Genomic DNA, 15,748 nt, shown 5'->3' with positions numbered 1-15,748 from the left:
GGATGGACCCAGTCAGACTTTACCTGATCCACTAGCAGCTGGGCTAGCTCCGGCTCACGCTCCCTCAGCTGGTTGAGTTTCTTTATTAGTGTGTGCCTGCATGAGCGAACCAACAGCAAAGTCAGCTGAGGCTAAGCGTTTCCAACCCGGGGCATCTGCTGCTACACGAGGATTACTAGAACACTCAAAGGACTGCAGTGCATCTGCCTAGCATGAAAAAATACACTGATTCTAGAAGTAATCTAGAAAGAGCAACAATCACTGTTGAGAGTGTCAACATCAAAAAATGCAGATGGCGCTGAGTGGCAAGCTCGATCCACACTAGTAAAGGGAAGTGTCTGTAAACTAACTCTATGCTTTTAGGAACGCTACATGGATAGGGAAATAGCACGAAAGACCACTGAGAAGGCACTGAGGGGATGGAGACGCTGACAGTCAGGAATGCTCCTAGAGACCCAAGGACTCAAACATAGTGCCTAGAGATGGCAGCATTTCACGAGCAAGAAGTGCAATAATAAGGATGTGTGCTGGCCAACCAGCCAAAGGCCAACTCATTCTCACCTAGGAACTTAGTTCCAAACCAACTCCAGAACCAACGCTGATACACATGAAATACAGACCTAGAAGAAGGGAAGGGTAAGCCTGAGTCTACGATAGCTTCTTTCACAGGGAAACCCTCTAGTGTAACCCTACAGGAAGCATACAACTAAGGATTAAACCTCCACTTATGAGCTGGAGAGATGGCTCAGTGGTTAAGAGCACTGACTGCTCTTCCAAAGGTCCTGAGTTCAATTCCCAGCAACCACATGGTGGCTCACAACCATCTGTAACAGGATCTGATGCCCTCTTCTGGTGTGTCTGAAGACAGTGACAATGTACTCTAAATCTTAAAAAAAAATTCTTTCACTTAGGAGAAGAGCAGAAAGTAAGACATTTGACAAGTGATGACAGGGATGTTGACGTTATAAACCTCTGCATAGAACACAGGAAGGACTGAGACCATAGCAAGCTCTCTCAGGCACAACAGAACACATGTAAACATGCACTCTCACGGTGGAAGCTACAAAGCTGGAGAAAAGGCTACTCTTAATGCCTTGCCATGGGCTGCACACACACAGCATGTGGTCCTGAGGAGGGAGGGAGGAAGCATGTGCTGCTTATTACACATTACCTGAAAACTTTTCCCATCAATCAATGCCTTTTTGAGTTCTGAACCATGTGACCGTCATACTAAGTCTAAAAACAAGATTGAAATCAGAGTCCTTTGGCATTTTTGTCACTCGTAAAACCAAAACTAGCGGGCTGACATGTTAATCACCTACTCTGGAGTCGTAACATCATGCCGGCCTGTGAGGGAGTAGAAGCACGGCTCACTGCTGCTAGCCAAGGCCGCTTGAGACCTCTCAACCCAGTCATAATGATCTGGCTCAGAAAACAGGGAAAAACCTTTCTACACAGTTTCTAATAACAACTTATGCTCACAAAGTGAAAAAAATGATGTGCCATATCAAAATCTTGAATACATACAAGTCAAAGAGGAAATCAAGGGGTGGAGAGACTTCAGTGGCTAAAAGCACATACAGCACAGAGAAGACTCAGGCTTGGCCCCCAAGCCCGTAACACGCAGCTCGTAACAAGATAACTCCAGCAGTCTCCAACACCTCTGGCCTCTGTGAACACCTGCATCTGTGTGCACATACACAGATGAGGAAAATAATACAATTATCTCTTGAGAAATGAAAATAAACCAAGCCAGGCACCACTGGTGGGGAGTGAGGAAGCTATAGATTTTTTTCTCACATTTTTAGCAACTCTGTAACTTCATTAAAACTGTTGCTTAGGTGGTAAAGCATGTCTTTAATCCCAGCACTCAGGATTATGCTCACTCTTTGAGTTTGAGGCCAGCCTGGTCTACAAAGAGAGTTCCAGGACAGCCAGAGGCTACACATAGAAACCCTGTTTCAAAAAACCGAAACAAAAAAACAAAAGAAAACAAAAAAACCCCTATTGCTATATGCAAAACCAATTTACTTCTTATACATTTCAACGATTAAAAAACAAAATTTAAAACAGCCAGTAAGGACATCAAATAACTAAAGACTGTGACATAGGCCTGTGATGCCAGCACTCGGGAAGCAGAAGCAGAAGTCTTTGACTTTCAGGATCCGTCTAGGCTACTCCTAGAAACACTGCCTCAGAGCAACAAAACTGAAAAAGTTCCAACCCCCATAAGTATGCCAGTATCTGTGTGTTTTCTCAGGCTTAACTCGAATATTTATATAAGAAGTCAAGATCCAAGAGTAGCCAGGACCTCACAGAGGAAAAGTCTATGTGCCTCGATCTCACTGTTGCCTAGGAGACTCAAGGACGATGAGGTCAATCCAGCAGGATGGACAAAACATGAAATCAAGAGGACTGGTGAGGCTTAGACCCCGGGACTTTCTGACAGAATGAGATAAAATCAGACCAGATTAAGACAGAATTAACCCAAACCTAAATGATAGAGCCTTTTAGAAAGAACAGATTCCGTAGAAACCATAAAGCAACTAAGACTTATAAATTCAACCATAATAAAATTAAGATCTTCCTCTTATCAAAAGATACCATAAAACAACAGAATGTGAAGCTAACTGTGTATTTGCAAATGGCTTAGCATGGTGGTTATACCTTTAATTCCATCACTTGAGGCAGAAGCAGGGGCAGAGGGGCAGAGGGGCAGAGGGGCAGAGGGGCAGAGGCAGGTGGATCTGTGCGAACTAGAGGCCAGCCTGGTCTACAGAGGAAGCTCCAGGCCACATAGTCTCAAATAAGCAAACTACAAATGAACACTGAATGCAAGGTGTTCACCACATCACGACCTAGGCCTCCTGTGGGGACAGGCTGAGGCAGCTCACACTGCCTGGACCACTGTGGACAGCACATTCTAGAGCAGCCAGGTTCATAGCAACCCTGTTCCTAACAGCTCCAAGTTGTAAGCTACTCAAATCTATCAAACAAGTGAACTGTGTGCTAAGGTGGATGCACACAGTGAGCGCTGGCTGAAAACTGTATCCTGCTACTTATCCCAGGGAGCTCAAATGCCTTTATGGATGGAGATGGCAGAACCAACAACAGGCAAAGTGAGAAAATGTCAGGTCTGTGGTTTAACTCAAGGAAACGGAACTCTAGTAGGGAAATGGGAAACAAATTACATCAGCAACGTTCCATTTAAACTTGCAGTGAGCATCTTTTAACTTGTGCTGAATTCCAAGGGGCTTCTCATAGAACAGCCTTACATGGATGGCATAGAAGCTTTACATTCATACACTAAAGCTCTCCAGACAGAAGGTCCTATGCTCACAACAGGCGCGTGCTGGAGCCCAGGCATACCTGGGGTTGATCTCCAGTGTGGGCTGTAGCAACTGAGCACGCTCCTCCTGGGTCTTGGCCAGCTGCTGCATGCGCAGGAAATGTCGAGCAGCCCCCATCTCTAGCACGGTCACCATGGCAGGGTGGGTGTCCAGGCGGAAAGTCACCTGCAAGCAAGGGCCAGGATGAGGAGGAACCAGTACTAAGGGGCCAGGGGTGACAGGGTCTAAAGCATGGTGAAGTTAACTAGGTCACCAGGGGGAAGGTAGACTGGCCCTGTGGTGGCACTGCTCTGTATCTATTGCTCCAGGCAATTAGCACAGCAAGATGTCTGAGGTACAGACTTGGATGGCTGAGATCCTTCTGCCCCGAGGCTAGGAGACCATCCTGTGAGGAGAGGCAGGGCCTGAGAAGCTCATGTGAGGTCTCAGCATGACAGGAAGCACAAACAAGACCCCTTGGTTAGAGGGAAGCAAAGAAGGTTTTGCAGAGAAGCAGCTGCTGTGAGCAGGCCTAGACCAGCACTGAGCAGACCGTGGGCTTGAGACATAGCTTTAATGGTGAGATGTTATGCCGTGGCCTTGGGAATATGGCAGGAGTCCTCACCCTGGCCTCAGTGCCTTCCTTCCTATGGGGCCACACTAGACCAACAACTCAGAGCTACCACCACCTCTGAAAGGACATCACATTGCACGATAACTGGGGAGAGGCCTTACCTTCACATTGGTGACACGGGACCCCAGTGCATTTCTCATCCATGCCATTAGCTCTTCTGTTTCTTTCTCAGAGAGGCGCTCACCAGCTGTACAAGAGGAGTGAATGAAGCTAGGGCCACTTTGCACTTTGTGGCCTCCACTTAGCACATTCCCAGGCTGTCTCTAGCCATACTACCTCACTAGAAACTAGGGACAGAGGCACTTGGAAATACTTCTCACCTACACAGAAAACATTAAAAACACCTGTGGTTGCCCCCGGCCTCTAAATTTTTTAGGACTTAAAAATAAAAATCTGAGCCCAACCAAAGTTGCACATATCTCAGAATAGTGAGGCTGGAGGATCAAGGCCAACCTGGGCTACAAAAAAGACAGGGGGTCAGGGAGGAGAGTAGTGGGAGCAGTTCCTTCCAACTCTCTTTTTAAGATGAACTACAAGAGCCTTCCCAGGAGAAGCAGGAACCCCTGTGTCTTGGGCCCTGGACATTGCCCACTGCTTGTTACGACTTTCCCAAGCAGCATCTTACAGACTGCTGAACCAGAGCCCAAGTGAGGAATGCTATGCACTCATGGGCAGGTCAACAGAGCCCCATGGGATACATCCAACAACCGCATGGGACCACGCCCCCAGAGAGAGATGGGAGTCAACCTGGAGATGTGTCCTCAAACTTTTCCTCCTTGTAGTGATCAACGACGATGTCCGTCTCCACAGAGATCAGCTTCTTCTTGTCAAACTCCCGCAGGTGCAGCAGAGTGAGCTCGTCGAACTGCTCGTAGCAGAAGAGCACCTGCAGGTTCAAGTCTGTGAGCTGCGGCAGAGTGCACTGCTGTGGACACTGGGGTGTGGGGCCTAAGCAACACCCCACAGAGGAGTCTGAGGGCTCTGGCTGCCCTGCCACATGCACACATTAGTCAGGAATAAGTCCCCCTGCCACGCAGGGGCAATGACAGCCACATCACAGACCGGGCATTGCCTCACACCACATAGCCTCCGGCGCCTCAGTCAGTCAATTTCTCTCAGGCAGAATAGGGAGTTCAGCCCTTCCCTCAGCGCTCAGACACCGTAAGATACATTCTTGGCCCAGCAGCAAGACAGAGCCCACCTACCTCAGTCTGTTTCTGCTTCATGGCTTCATAATAGGGTGAATGTTCAGCCAGGTGACGGTTAGGGGCACACAGGTAATAGATGTTGCGGGTGCCAGCCTGCATTCGGCTGGCGTAGTCTGATAAGCTGGTCAGCTGCCCAGCAGGCAGGGCTGAGGACTCATACCGTAGCAGCTTTGCAATATCCTCCTGCAGACACATGGGCAAGTCACTGCTTACTCCAGAGCCAAGACCTGAGCGTGATTCCTAATTCAGACTCTGCAGCTTTCTGGCTCCCCAGCCTGGTCCCGAAAGACCATGGTGGACTCTGAGTTTCAGATGAACCCCACTGAAGATATATAGAACTGTGAGAAAACCTTTGAACCTAGTGGCCTAAGGCCTCCTGTAGAGCTGGGTAAGCTATCTCAGGGTGTCCAGCTCCCACTCATAGCAGACCTTACTTCAGGGCTCAGTATCTTCTCTTTTTCCTCAGTGACAACCGGACAGTTCCCAGCCTCCTTGGGGCCAGTAAGTAGTGTTCGTTACCAGTTCTGGCTACTGGAGTATGTGGCAAAGAGAAGGGCCGGCCTTATGGGAACAGGACACAAACACACAAGCAATGCAGCCCTCACAGGCCGTGTAGAACAAAGAACAGAGGTAGGTCCCTGGAGTTGTCAGCTGGATGCTACATTATCTAAGACATTGTCACCACTGACCATCCCAGCACACAACCTTGAGGAAAGGGTATATAAGGTATCCAAATTTGGGACAGATCCAAATGAACACGCTACTATGCCTTGAACTCCTAGTAGACAGAGACAGACCTACAGAACTGCCAAGACCAGGTATGGCCACATCCACATCATAGGTACATCTGGCTCTCATCATGCGCAAATACACCTAGTTAAAAATGTATTCCAGTTGGGGATTTAGCTCAGTGGTAGAGCGCTTGCCTAGCAAGCGCAAGGCCCTGGGTTCGGTCCCCAGCTCTGGGGAAAAAAAAAAAAAAAAAAAAAAAGAAATAAAAACTTCTGCTTTTGGGCTGGAGAGATGGCTCAGCGGTTAAGAGCACCCGACTGCTCTTCCAGAGGTCCTGAGTTCAATTCCCAGCAACCACATGGTGGCTCACAACCATCTGTAAGGAGACCCGATGCCCTCTTCTGGTGTGTCTGAAGACAGCTACAGTGTACTTATATATAATAAATGAATAAATAAATCTTTTAAAAAAAAATGTATTCCAAGCACTCGGAAAAGGCCCTGCCTGGCTCAGCAAATGCTATTAGATGCTATTAACTAACTGTGAGACTAGGGGCTAGAGAAAAGGCTCAGCAACTACAGGAGCTACACAATCTTCACAAGGGCTGGGATTCAGATCCCAGCACTCATAGTGACTGGGTGTCTCACACACCTTTAACCCTAGCTCCATGGGGTGTCCTGGCTCTTAACGAGTCATGGTGCCCTAAAGGGGCTGATGGAGAGTGCCGGAAGGACACCCTGCACCACACTCCCGGCCTTCACAGGTACCCACAGATACCTCTGCAGATGACTAAATCTTGAAAAGTGAGGTCAAGGGGGGTTGGGGATTTAGCTCAGTGGTAGAGCACTTGCCTAGCAAGCTCAAGACCCTGAGTTCGGTCCCCAGCTCCAAAAAAAAAAAGAAAAGTGAGGTCAACAAGAGTGAATGTGTCACGTACTGATCATAAATGCTCCCAAGAGCTCATGAGCTGGCTGCCCAAAGCAGCTGAAGCTGCTGACCACATGACTGACAAACGCATGAGCTCATGGCTAACTGGGCTAACAGGAAATGACAGGCATTAAGACTGGGGTCTAGGTGGTAGAACCATTGGGGGTGTGTCCTTTGTCTGTAGCCCCTTCTCTCTTTTCTGCTTCCTGTCACCACATGCTCCAAGTGTAATATCCATGCCAAAGGGTCACTTCTCTCCTTGAAAGTCATCTCCTCAGCTCCTTTGTCACGGTGATGGACAACAGCTGGAACCTGCTGCTAACCTGGTGGAAGAAGTCCCAGGGAGGAGCCACGGAGCCAGACTATTCAGGGACAAACGTACTCTTTTTCAGCAATCACCCTGCCAATGGTAGTGTTAGGAACTCTGGGGGTTGGGGATTTAGCTCAGCGCTGAAAAGAAGTAAAACACAAAGAACTCTGCCAAGTACACAGTGGCTACTGACTACGTTTTACATTTTTTTAGTATTTCTTCTTTTTTTTTTCCCGGAGCTGGGGACCGAACCCAGGGCCTTGCGCTGGCGAGGCAAGTGCTCTACCACTGAGCTAAATCTCTAACCCCTACGTTTTTCGTTTTTGACGACTCGACATAAGTTATAGTCACTTGGGAACAAATCCCAACTGAGAAAGATGCCTCCTTACTGGCCTATAGGCAAGTCTATGGGTACTCTCTTCATTAATGACTGGTGTTGGAGGGCACCTCTGTGGGTGGCACCAACCCTGGGCAGGTGGTCCTGCGTACATAAGAACAAAGACTGAGTAAGCCCTGTAAGCAGCACTCCTCCATGGCTCCTGCTTCAGTCCCTGCCTTAGTTCCCGTTCATAAGACTATAAATGTGGGCCAAGCAAACCCTGTCATCCCCAAGGGGCTTTTGGTAGTGGTGCTGCATCACAGCAAAAGGAAACTTAACTAACTTAACCCACCCTCACCCCTGCTCTCTGTACTTTCCTTAAACCCACAACACCTCTCTTCCTGCCAGATGCTGGGGCCAGGGTGTCAAGAGACAAGAGACCTTGACCTGGGACAGGAGTATGATGTCTGATTGTGACCACCACACTACCTGGATGGAGAAGTGCCTAGGAGATGCAAACCACACCTCTGCATGGCCTGGGAGGATGCTCCAAGCCCTCCCCTGCATCAGTGGACTCCAGCAGTTGGTACAGATCTAAGCACTCTGTTCTGTTAGCTCCCCAGTGACAAAGTACCTGAGAAAGCCAACTTGAAGGAGCCAGAGTTGACTGAAGAGAGCACTCAGACAGCTAACTGAGAAGCACCCAGTTAATTCCTGAGTGTGGGTGGCACCATCACAGACTGGGGGCAGGTAAAAGCAAGAGAAAAGACAGTCACAGGAATTCTGTTCTGACTTCAGCCACACTCACATCGCACTTGACTGACACCTCTGTATCTGAAGCAGGTAACTGTGGCCTTAAGTGGCTTTGTCACGTGTTCTGTCAGTGACTGGACCCTGGCTAACACAGGTAAGGACACATACAGACCTGCTGTGTCTACCAGAACAGATGCAGGAGTGCAGTGTTCCCACTGTGACGCATGTGACTTGTCACAACATCCAGGACAGCCTCTGCCAGCTTCCTCTGTAGCAACAGGGCTGAAGCTGACAGGGAGGACGGAGATCAACCTACCTTGATGTCTTGCTCAGCGGTGGTCACAATGCCCTCCCTCATGAACAAGCCATAATCTTCAAAAAACTTGGCATATTTTTCAGCATCTTTTTTACTCTGGTCAATGAAGAATTTGATCAATCTCTGTTGTAGAACGTCCCGGAGTTTCCTACAGAACACAAGTCACTCACTGTCAACAGAGTTTCTTTCAAGTACCAGGGCTACGGGGGCAAGAGAAATGCGTACACACCAGAAACTGAAGGAGCAGTCAGGCGTAGCTGGAGCCAAAGGGAAACTATAGAACAAAAGGTGCTGTGCTGCTCCCTAACGGAAGCTCACTAGGATGCCCTGCAGGAGGGTGGAGGTACAGACTGACAGTCCCTCAGGACAATCAACAGTGGACATCTCAAGGTGTCTATCCTGAGCAGCAGCAGGGACCACATATGAGAAATAAGGAGAGGGGCTTGCACTGAAACACGTGACAAAATCACTACCAACAGGGTTAAAGCAGGTCATGATGAAGCCAACCAGAATCACTGTCCAACAGCCCTAGAGCTAGGAGGAAAGGTCTGCTCCAAAAAACCCAACCCACCCCAGCCCAGCCAGGAAAACCCCAGTGGGGATAAGTTCCAGCACAGTATGTAGACACAGAAGGGCTGCACCTACACTGCAGGGCTTCTTGTCTTTAGCTCAGGGTACATGTTCCACACTGTACAGCCTGAGACATACACACTGGGCATATCACACGCACACTGTGTAACTTGGCAAAGTGTGACTCTGTGATCAGGACGTTTTTACTGCATTATCCATAAAGGCAATCAGGATCAAGTGCACAGAAGTAGGCTTTAGTAAAAGACGGTCACTGTCCTAGGTTTTCTATTGCTGTGATTAAAACAGAGCCATGAACCCCAGTGCCTGGTGTGCCTGGGCCAGCACAAGGGGCACAGTGAGGCTTGTTAAAGGGACAGAAGTCAGTGCAAAGGCAGTGCCAAGTCAGAATAATATGAGGATAAGATACATATTGACAGGAATGGATTGCTCCCTGACTAAAATGGGTAATCAGCACAACAAGCAAGCAGTAAATGATTTTAAAATACTACTGAATACTAGTGAAAGGGGTTGTCTAGCATGTATGAATCTCTGAGTTCAACCTAGCACTACTTAAAAATCCATGAATAAGATACTAATAATTTAGTTGGGAAGGCAGCTCGGGGGTAGGAAAAACAAACAAAAACAGAGGGAAAAAACCCCAAGAACCAACAATGTGTGTGCACGAGCTCACATGCCTCCCCCTGCACATGACTCGCATTGGAAGAGCAAGAGTCCCGAATGGAGAGAAGCCTTAAAAACTTCCCTTGCCAGAGTGTCAAAGTGAGCATCACTAGCCAAGGGCAAGCATACACTGCTGCACCCACAGGACAGCCTCCTGTGTTCTCTCCTGGGAGCATCAGCCGTTTCCAAGGACAAGGCCACTCTACAGAGTGGCTGGCCTGAGTGCCAAAGGGATCCCTCTGGGAAAGGCAGGCGAGCCTCCATATGATGTTGCCACCAGGAGCAAGGGACAGACCAGTTGGCAATCACTCAGTGAATGAACAGAACCAGACAAGAGATGGCTCCCCACTGTGGTGACGACATTTCACTCTTCATGAGGAGAGAGTCACAAGACTTCCTCAGGCCAGAAATCAACTCTTCTCGAGATTCCAATAATTCTCTGGCCATGGCTAAACAAGCTTGGAAATACTGAAGTTTAAGATGTGGGCTGTTGGCTGGAGTGGACCTGGTGCAGCTGCCTGAGCCGCCCATGCTCCTATAAGGGATCCCCAATTTTCTCGACAGTCCTTATTTTCCCTGTCAGCTCCCTCTCCACTCTACTACATTGTCTCCTAGGAAACACACAACATCATAAAAACCTGGGTGCTTACAACTGAGGGATAAAGGCAGCAGACCCACTGGGGCTTGTGGACAGACAGTGACAATGACACAGCAAGGCCAACTGCTGGTTCTCAAGTTCTTCTAGGTAGAAAGAAATCCTTGTAGGGTGGTGACACCCCAACACACAGAGAAGAAGATGGCATCAGGAAGACAACAAGCCTCAGAAGGCCCACAGCAGGCCTCGCCCCACTTGGGAAGTTCCTGGTTCTCTCACATTCTGAACTAAGCAATTCCTCCTTCCAAGGGTGAGCTCAGACTGACCACCCAGCCCCCCAAGCACAGACAGGAAGGAGGGACAGTGCCTCAGGGCCCAACACAGCTGCTCAGTTAGACTGGGGCACTGAAGCTCTAGGAGTCTAGGAGCTGTGTCTCCACAGGCCTGACCTCCTAGTTTTAGAAGAGCATCCCAGACCCAAGCCAGCTATATTCTTGGTTCTAGGGGGTGACCCCCACCTTATCCTAGAATCCCTCCAACTGTACCATACCCAGGCTGGATGTCAGGGATGGGTCACAAGTAGGATCATGTCCCAATACCATAACTCTTCAAAGCTAGGCTACATTAGTGGGGAGCAAGTCAGCTGTGCACTTCCCATCCAGAGCCCGTACCGACACATGTACTGCCCACCTTCACCACCAGCAGGGGAAAAGCACCACCATGGAGCTTAGAGCTGCCCTGCAGTGCTGCTCTGCATTCTCCCATGTGGGGTCAGCAACATCAGAGTGGGCCGAGGGGAAGGACCAAGTTCTTTCTTCGTTCATTATAATTTGTATGTAATGGGACAGAAACGTATCCCCCACCTAAGAGCCGGATGAATAAACTGTGTAGTTGTCACTCGTGCTTCCTAAGATACAAGCTGAGGCGCCGACAGTGCAGGCCTCAGCCTGGGCCCAGCAGAGCACTTTTCCTGGGTTCAACTTCAGCAGCTGCCCAGCCAAACCCAAACTCTTCCCGACTACAGAATGAGTTGCTCAGCAGTAAACTCCAGAGGTCAGAATACCTATGAGGTCCTGGAGGGATCCTGCCTTCAGGCCTCTCTTCCCCCTTTGCTCTTGGCTTCTGAGAAGCACACCTGGGGCAGAATCAAGTCAAGGACAGCCCTCACAAGAGTGCACTGCCCGCTGCCAGCTGGGCTTACCGGATGAGGGCGCTCTCCTGCAGGAGCTCTCGGCTGAGGTTCAGGGGGATGTCCTCACTGTCCACCACACCTGAGAAGACAGGGAACATTAGAACCCCTGTACCCATGGGCCCTCAACCATAACCTGAGGCCTTCACATTCTGAATTGGCTTTTCCCCACTGCCTGGCCTCATGCAAGCCGTAAAGGAGGAGAAGGAAGGGCAGGGAGCGCTCACTACTCCTCAGTCCTGCTCAGGGGCAGTGGGCAGTATGGCAGTCCCTGTGTAAAACGCTCTCAGGGCAAGACTGGCACATACCAACCATCCCAGCATTCAACTTCAAAGTACTAAGTTACTGTGTAATCTCAGAACTCAGAGACTGAGGCCTGACCTTGTATCAAAAGAAAGAGAAAAAAACCCAACTGTATCATGGATAGCACTGGTCTTTGTGCTATGAAAGTAAATGCTGAACTCTTTGCTGAACCATAATCTCAGGTCCGGCAAAATTCATGCATAAATCTGATATTCAGGCTGAATTTCTAAACATGAACAAACAATACCCCTGTGCTTCCTCAACCAGCTAGGCTGCTTCCAGAGGCTCTGAGCTCCTCTCCTGCCTGCCCCATGCTGAGTCCGGCAAGGTAAGGATGGTTTGGGACACACAGAAGTGAATACAGTGGGCGGCACGAGAACACATGGTCATGACACTTCGGACATGGGGTCACTGTCAGTCTGGGTGTCACAACAGTACCTCGAACGAAGCGCAGCCACTTGGGCAGGATATCCGTAGCCTTGGTCTGGATGAGCACCTTGCGGCTATACAGTGCCACACTGGAGCCCAGCTCCCTGCTCACGTCAAACATGGATGGTTTCTGGGAGAAAAGAAGTAATGATCAGGTAGCACCAGATGAACCCACCAGATAAGGGGAGGAAGGAAGGGAAGATTGAGGACAGAGCATGGGTTGCATGGATAATGAGCCCTGGGGTAAACAGGGCCATGGTGAGAATGGACACCATTCCTCCCGTCTTGGCTCTGCTGGAATCCACAAGTGAAGCCTCCCCTAGCCATACCCAACAGGGAACATCAATCAAGTCTAAGGCGCCCCCAAAACAGTTACAATGTACTAGAAGTCAGAACCAGCAAACCATGGCCTCTAGGCCAAAGTCAGCATGGGCTTCCCTACCACCATTGCAAGATGGGGCCTGTATTAATTAGCTTATTTAATGTACATGAGTGTTCTATCTGCTTGTACTCCTACACACCAGAAGAGGGCATCAGATCTCATTATGGATGGTTGTGAGCCACCATGTGGTTGCTGGGAATTGAACTCAGGAGCTCTGGAAGAGCAGCCAGTGTTCTTAGCCACTGAGCCATCTCTCCAGCCCTGGTTCTTACTTTTTAAAAAACTGGTTGTGGGATAATCATCAGGAATCTCTCCTGACACAGGAAGACGTGAAGCTCAGGTTTTGGCATTGGAGGTTCCATGGAGCAGTGCAGCATGCTCACCACTCCAGCTCTCACATGGGTTTGCAAAGCCCAGAGGCTGCGATCTTAGAGACACTACTGAGCTTCAGTGCTGGCTGATCTAGGAAGTCAATGAGCTGAGACCCAGCATTCCTGCTGATCCATGGGTAGCGAGGGTCTTACCCAAAATCTTTTATTTTTTTATTTTTTTAAAAAGATGTATTTATTATGTATACAGCGTTGCACCTGCATGTACACATGCAGGCCAGAAGAGGGCACCAGATCTCATTACGGATGGTTGTGAGCCACCATGTGGTTGCTGGGGATTGAACTCATGACCTCTGGATGAGCAGACAGTGCTTTTAACCTCTGAGCCATCTCTCCAGCCCCTTACCCAAAATCTTAACCCACGTTTAGGGAGGATAAAGGCCAACCCAGACCTTTCTGAGAGAAATATAAACCGAGTGCTACCAGGGTCCACTGAAGTGAGGCAGGAAAATAGACCTGACTATGTGTCTGCATTCCTGCACCACAATGGCAAACCTATGCAGATCTTCTGAGGGAACCCCTGCTGTGAGCAGAGTTACCCCTGCACCTTTGGCCTGCCCAGAGCTACTCAGGACCAGCCCAGCACCTCACCATCTCTGGCACATAGAAGATGCTGCGGATATTGAGTGGGGCGTCCGTCTTGTAGTGCAAAATGAAGCGAGGCTTATCGTAAGCCTGTGCGATGTAACGGTAGAATTCCTCGTGCTGAAATTCACTGATGTCCTTTGGGTCCATCATCCAGATGGCCTGGAAATTTATATCAAAGGGAGGTGTCATGTCACAAACATATTTCTCCATGGCTGCACAGGACCTAGACTCATGGACAGAGCAGCAGGGACTAGGAAGCCCCTATATTGACAGCTCCAGCATTGGTGCAGGGTGACGGTGACACAGGGGAGAAAGGCAAAGGCTCTGAATCGAGAGCCCCTGCCTGTGACAGCAGGCTGGGCAGGACTAACCAGGGGCCACACAGGAGTGTACTTAGCAGAGATAACGACACTATTCCACAGGCAAGCCCTGATCTATCCATGAAACGGAATGCTACTCACTCACAAAAAGGAGCAAGGCTATGCCTGTTACGACTAACTCCCAAATTAGGCAAATCTAGACAGAGAAAGTTGATTGTATCTCTAAGGTCTGTAAATGAAAACTGCTAGTGGGGACAGGTCTGCTTCTCAGGATGCTCAAAGTGTTCTAAACCAGCTGTGGAGATATTCCTGGCTAAATATAAAAACAATTGCCACTCAGTAAGTGGGGCAGAGGGGAGCACTCTGTGATATGTAATTTATTTTTTTCTTTTTTTAAAACAATTTTAAAAAATTTTATGTATGTAAGTACACTACAGCTCTCTTTGTGCACACCAGAAGAGGGCATCAGATCTCATTACAGATGGTTGTGAGCTACCATGTGGTTGCTAGGATTTGAACTCAGGATGTCTGGAAGAGCATCAAACACTGAGCCATTTCTCCGGCTTGTGATATGTAATTTATTCTTCAAGGAACAATGCCTACACCCCATAACGCTCATCTCTCCTGATTCTAAGCAATGTCTCCATATTTTGCCTCCTAGAAGGTTCCTACAGCTGTTTGAGCCTCACAGGCAGCCCAGGGCCTCACCTGCAAAGTGTTAATCCGCCTTCCGTTAAGGTACAGGGGGAAGCTGACAAAGTTACTGTACTTTGTTACCACATCTGGAGGAGAAAGAGACACAGTGAAGACCACAGCCTACCAGGGGAGGCTCGCCTGCTCTGTCAGGACACCGCCCAGTGGCAGAGGAGCTGTGCTCTCAGGAGCTTTCAGTGTGACAGCCAGAGAGCAAAACAATGGCCAGAAGCACTCACCTTCCCCAAGCTCCCAGAAAACCTAGGTTTAGAAGGGTCTGCCCAGCAGGTGCTGGTCCCAAGCCCTCATGGCATGACAAAACCCCAGCAGGCTAAAAACCACAAGGGCTATACAGCCCTGCCATCAGGACTCCTGAAGCAGGGCTGACGGGAACTTGTTTTCCACAGATATGGCAGTAAGTGGGAGGCTGCGTTCCCTCCTGACCCCATCCAGGCCCAGCTGTCCTCACCTTGCACCCGGGACTCGTTGGCGAAATCTTTGCAGTCTGACTTGAGGTGGATGATTATTTTGGTCCCAGGTCTAACTCCTGAAGCTTCAGCAATTTCAAACACTCCAGAACTAAAACAGGGAGGAGAGAAAACCCAGTTCCACAGCTTGCTGTGGCCCAAGCCCTGTGCAGCTGCCTCAACCGCTTCCGTGGGGTTTTCACAAGAGAAGCCCACACTTGACAGTGGAAACAGAATGAAGACCACCCCGTTCCTGTTTTCCTTTTCAAAATAAAATCTTGCTAAGTTGCTCAGCCGGATTCAAACTCCTCCTGCCTCAGTAGCACCCTATGTGCTGGGGATTAGAGGCCTGTGCCACCCTACCTAGCTCTGTAGCTCCCGACTCTGACAGGAGTCGAGGACACCCACAAAGTGCTGTCTTCAGTCACCCCGTCACCCTCTACGAGAATTTCCTGAGCATGTGACTGGAAAGTAGGCCCAACCCAGCAACACATCAGCGAAGGATGCTGGGGACGGAGGCTGACTCCATGGCAAGGGGACCCCCAATCCGAGCCATGCTGGCACTGTGCAGTGCCCACATTGAACAGCTCTTGGGGAATATGCTGAGCTGCAGACT

The 15,748-nt window shown here is 49.3% G+C and overlaps 1 protein-coding gene across 1 annotated transcript in view; it reads right to left on the bottom strand.

Annotated features, from left to right (window-relative positions):
- Trap1 (TNF receptor-associated protein 1) overlaps nucleotides 1-15,748 on the bottom strand; it is a 34,048-nt gene that overhangs the window by 307 nt on the left and 17,993 nt on the right. Inside the window, exons 7-17 of the mRNA NM_001039001.1 lie at nucleotides 15,135-15,244; nucleotides 14,681-14,754; nucleotides 13,656-13,811; nucleotides 12,303-12,423; nucleotides 11,574-11,643; nucleotides 8,527-8,674; nucleotides 5,169-5,354; nucleotides 4,711-4,849; nucleotides 4,065-4,150; nucleotides 3,370-3,515; nucleotides 24-96 (exon numbers count right to left, since the gene is read on the bottom strand). Coding sequence (NP_001034090.1) covers nucleotides 24-96; nucleotides 3,370-3,515; nucleotides 4,065-4,150; nucleotides 4,711-4,849; nucleotides 5,169-5,354; nucleotides 8,527-8,674; nucleotides 11,574-11,643; nucleotides 12,303-12,423; nucleotides 13,656-13,811; nucleotides 14,681-14,754; nucleotides 15,135-15,244 — 1,309 coding nt within the window. The remainder of the gene's footprint in view (nucleotides 1-23; nucleotides 97-3,369; nucleotides 3,516-4,064; nucleotides 4,151-4,710; nucleotides 4,850-5,168; nucleotides 5,355-8,526; nucleotides 8,675-11,573; nucleotides 11,644-12,302; nucleotides 12,424-13,655; nucleotides 13,812-14,680; nucleotides 14,755-15,134; nucleotides 15,245-15,748) is intronic.

This window comes from Rattus norvegicus, chromosome 10, assembly GCF_036323735.1.
Source record: "Rattus norvegicus strain BN/NHsdMcwi chromosome 10, GRCr8, whole genome shotgun sequence".
In the NCBI taxonomy this organism is placed as follows: Eukaryota; Metazoa; Chordata; class Mammalia; order Rodentia; family Muridae; genus Rattus; species Rattus norvegicus.
Note: the sequence above shows the minus strand (reverse complement) of the source record. Positions and strands in the feature narration are given on the sequence as shown.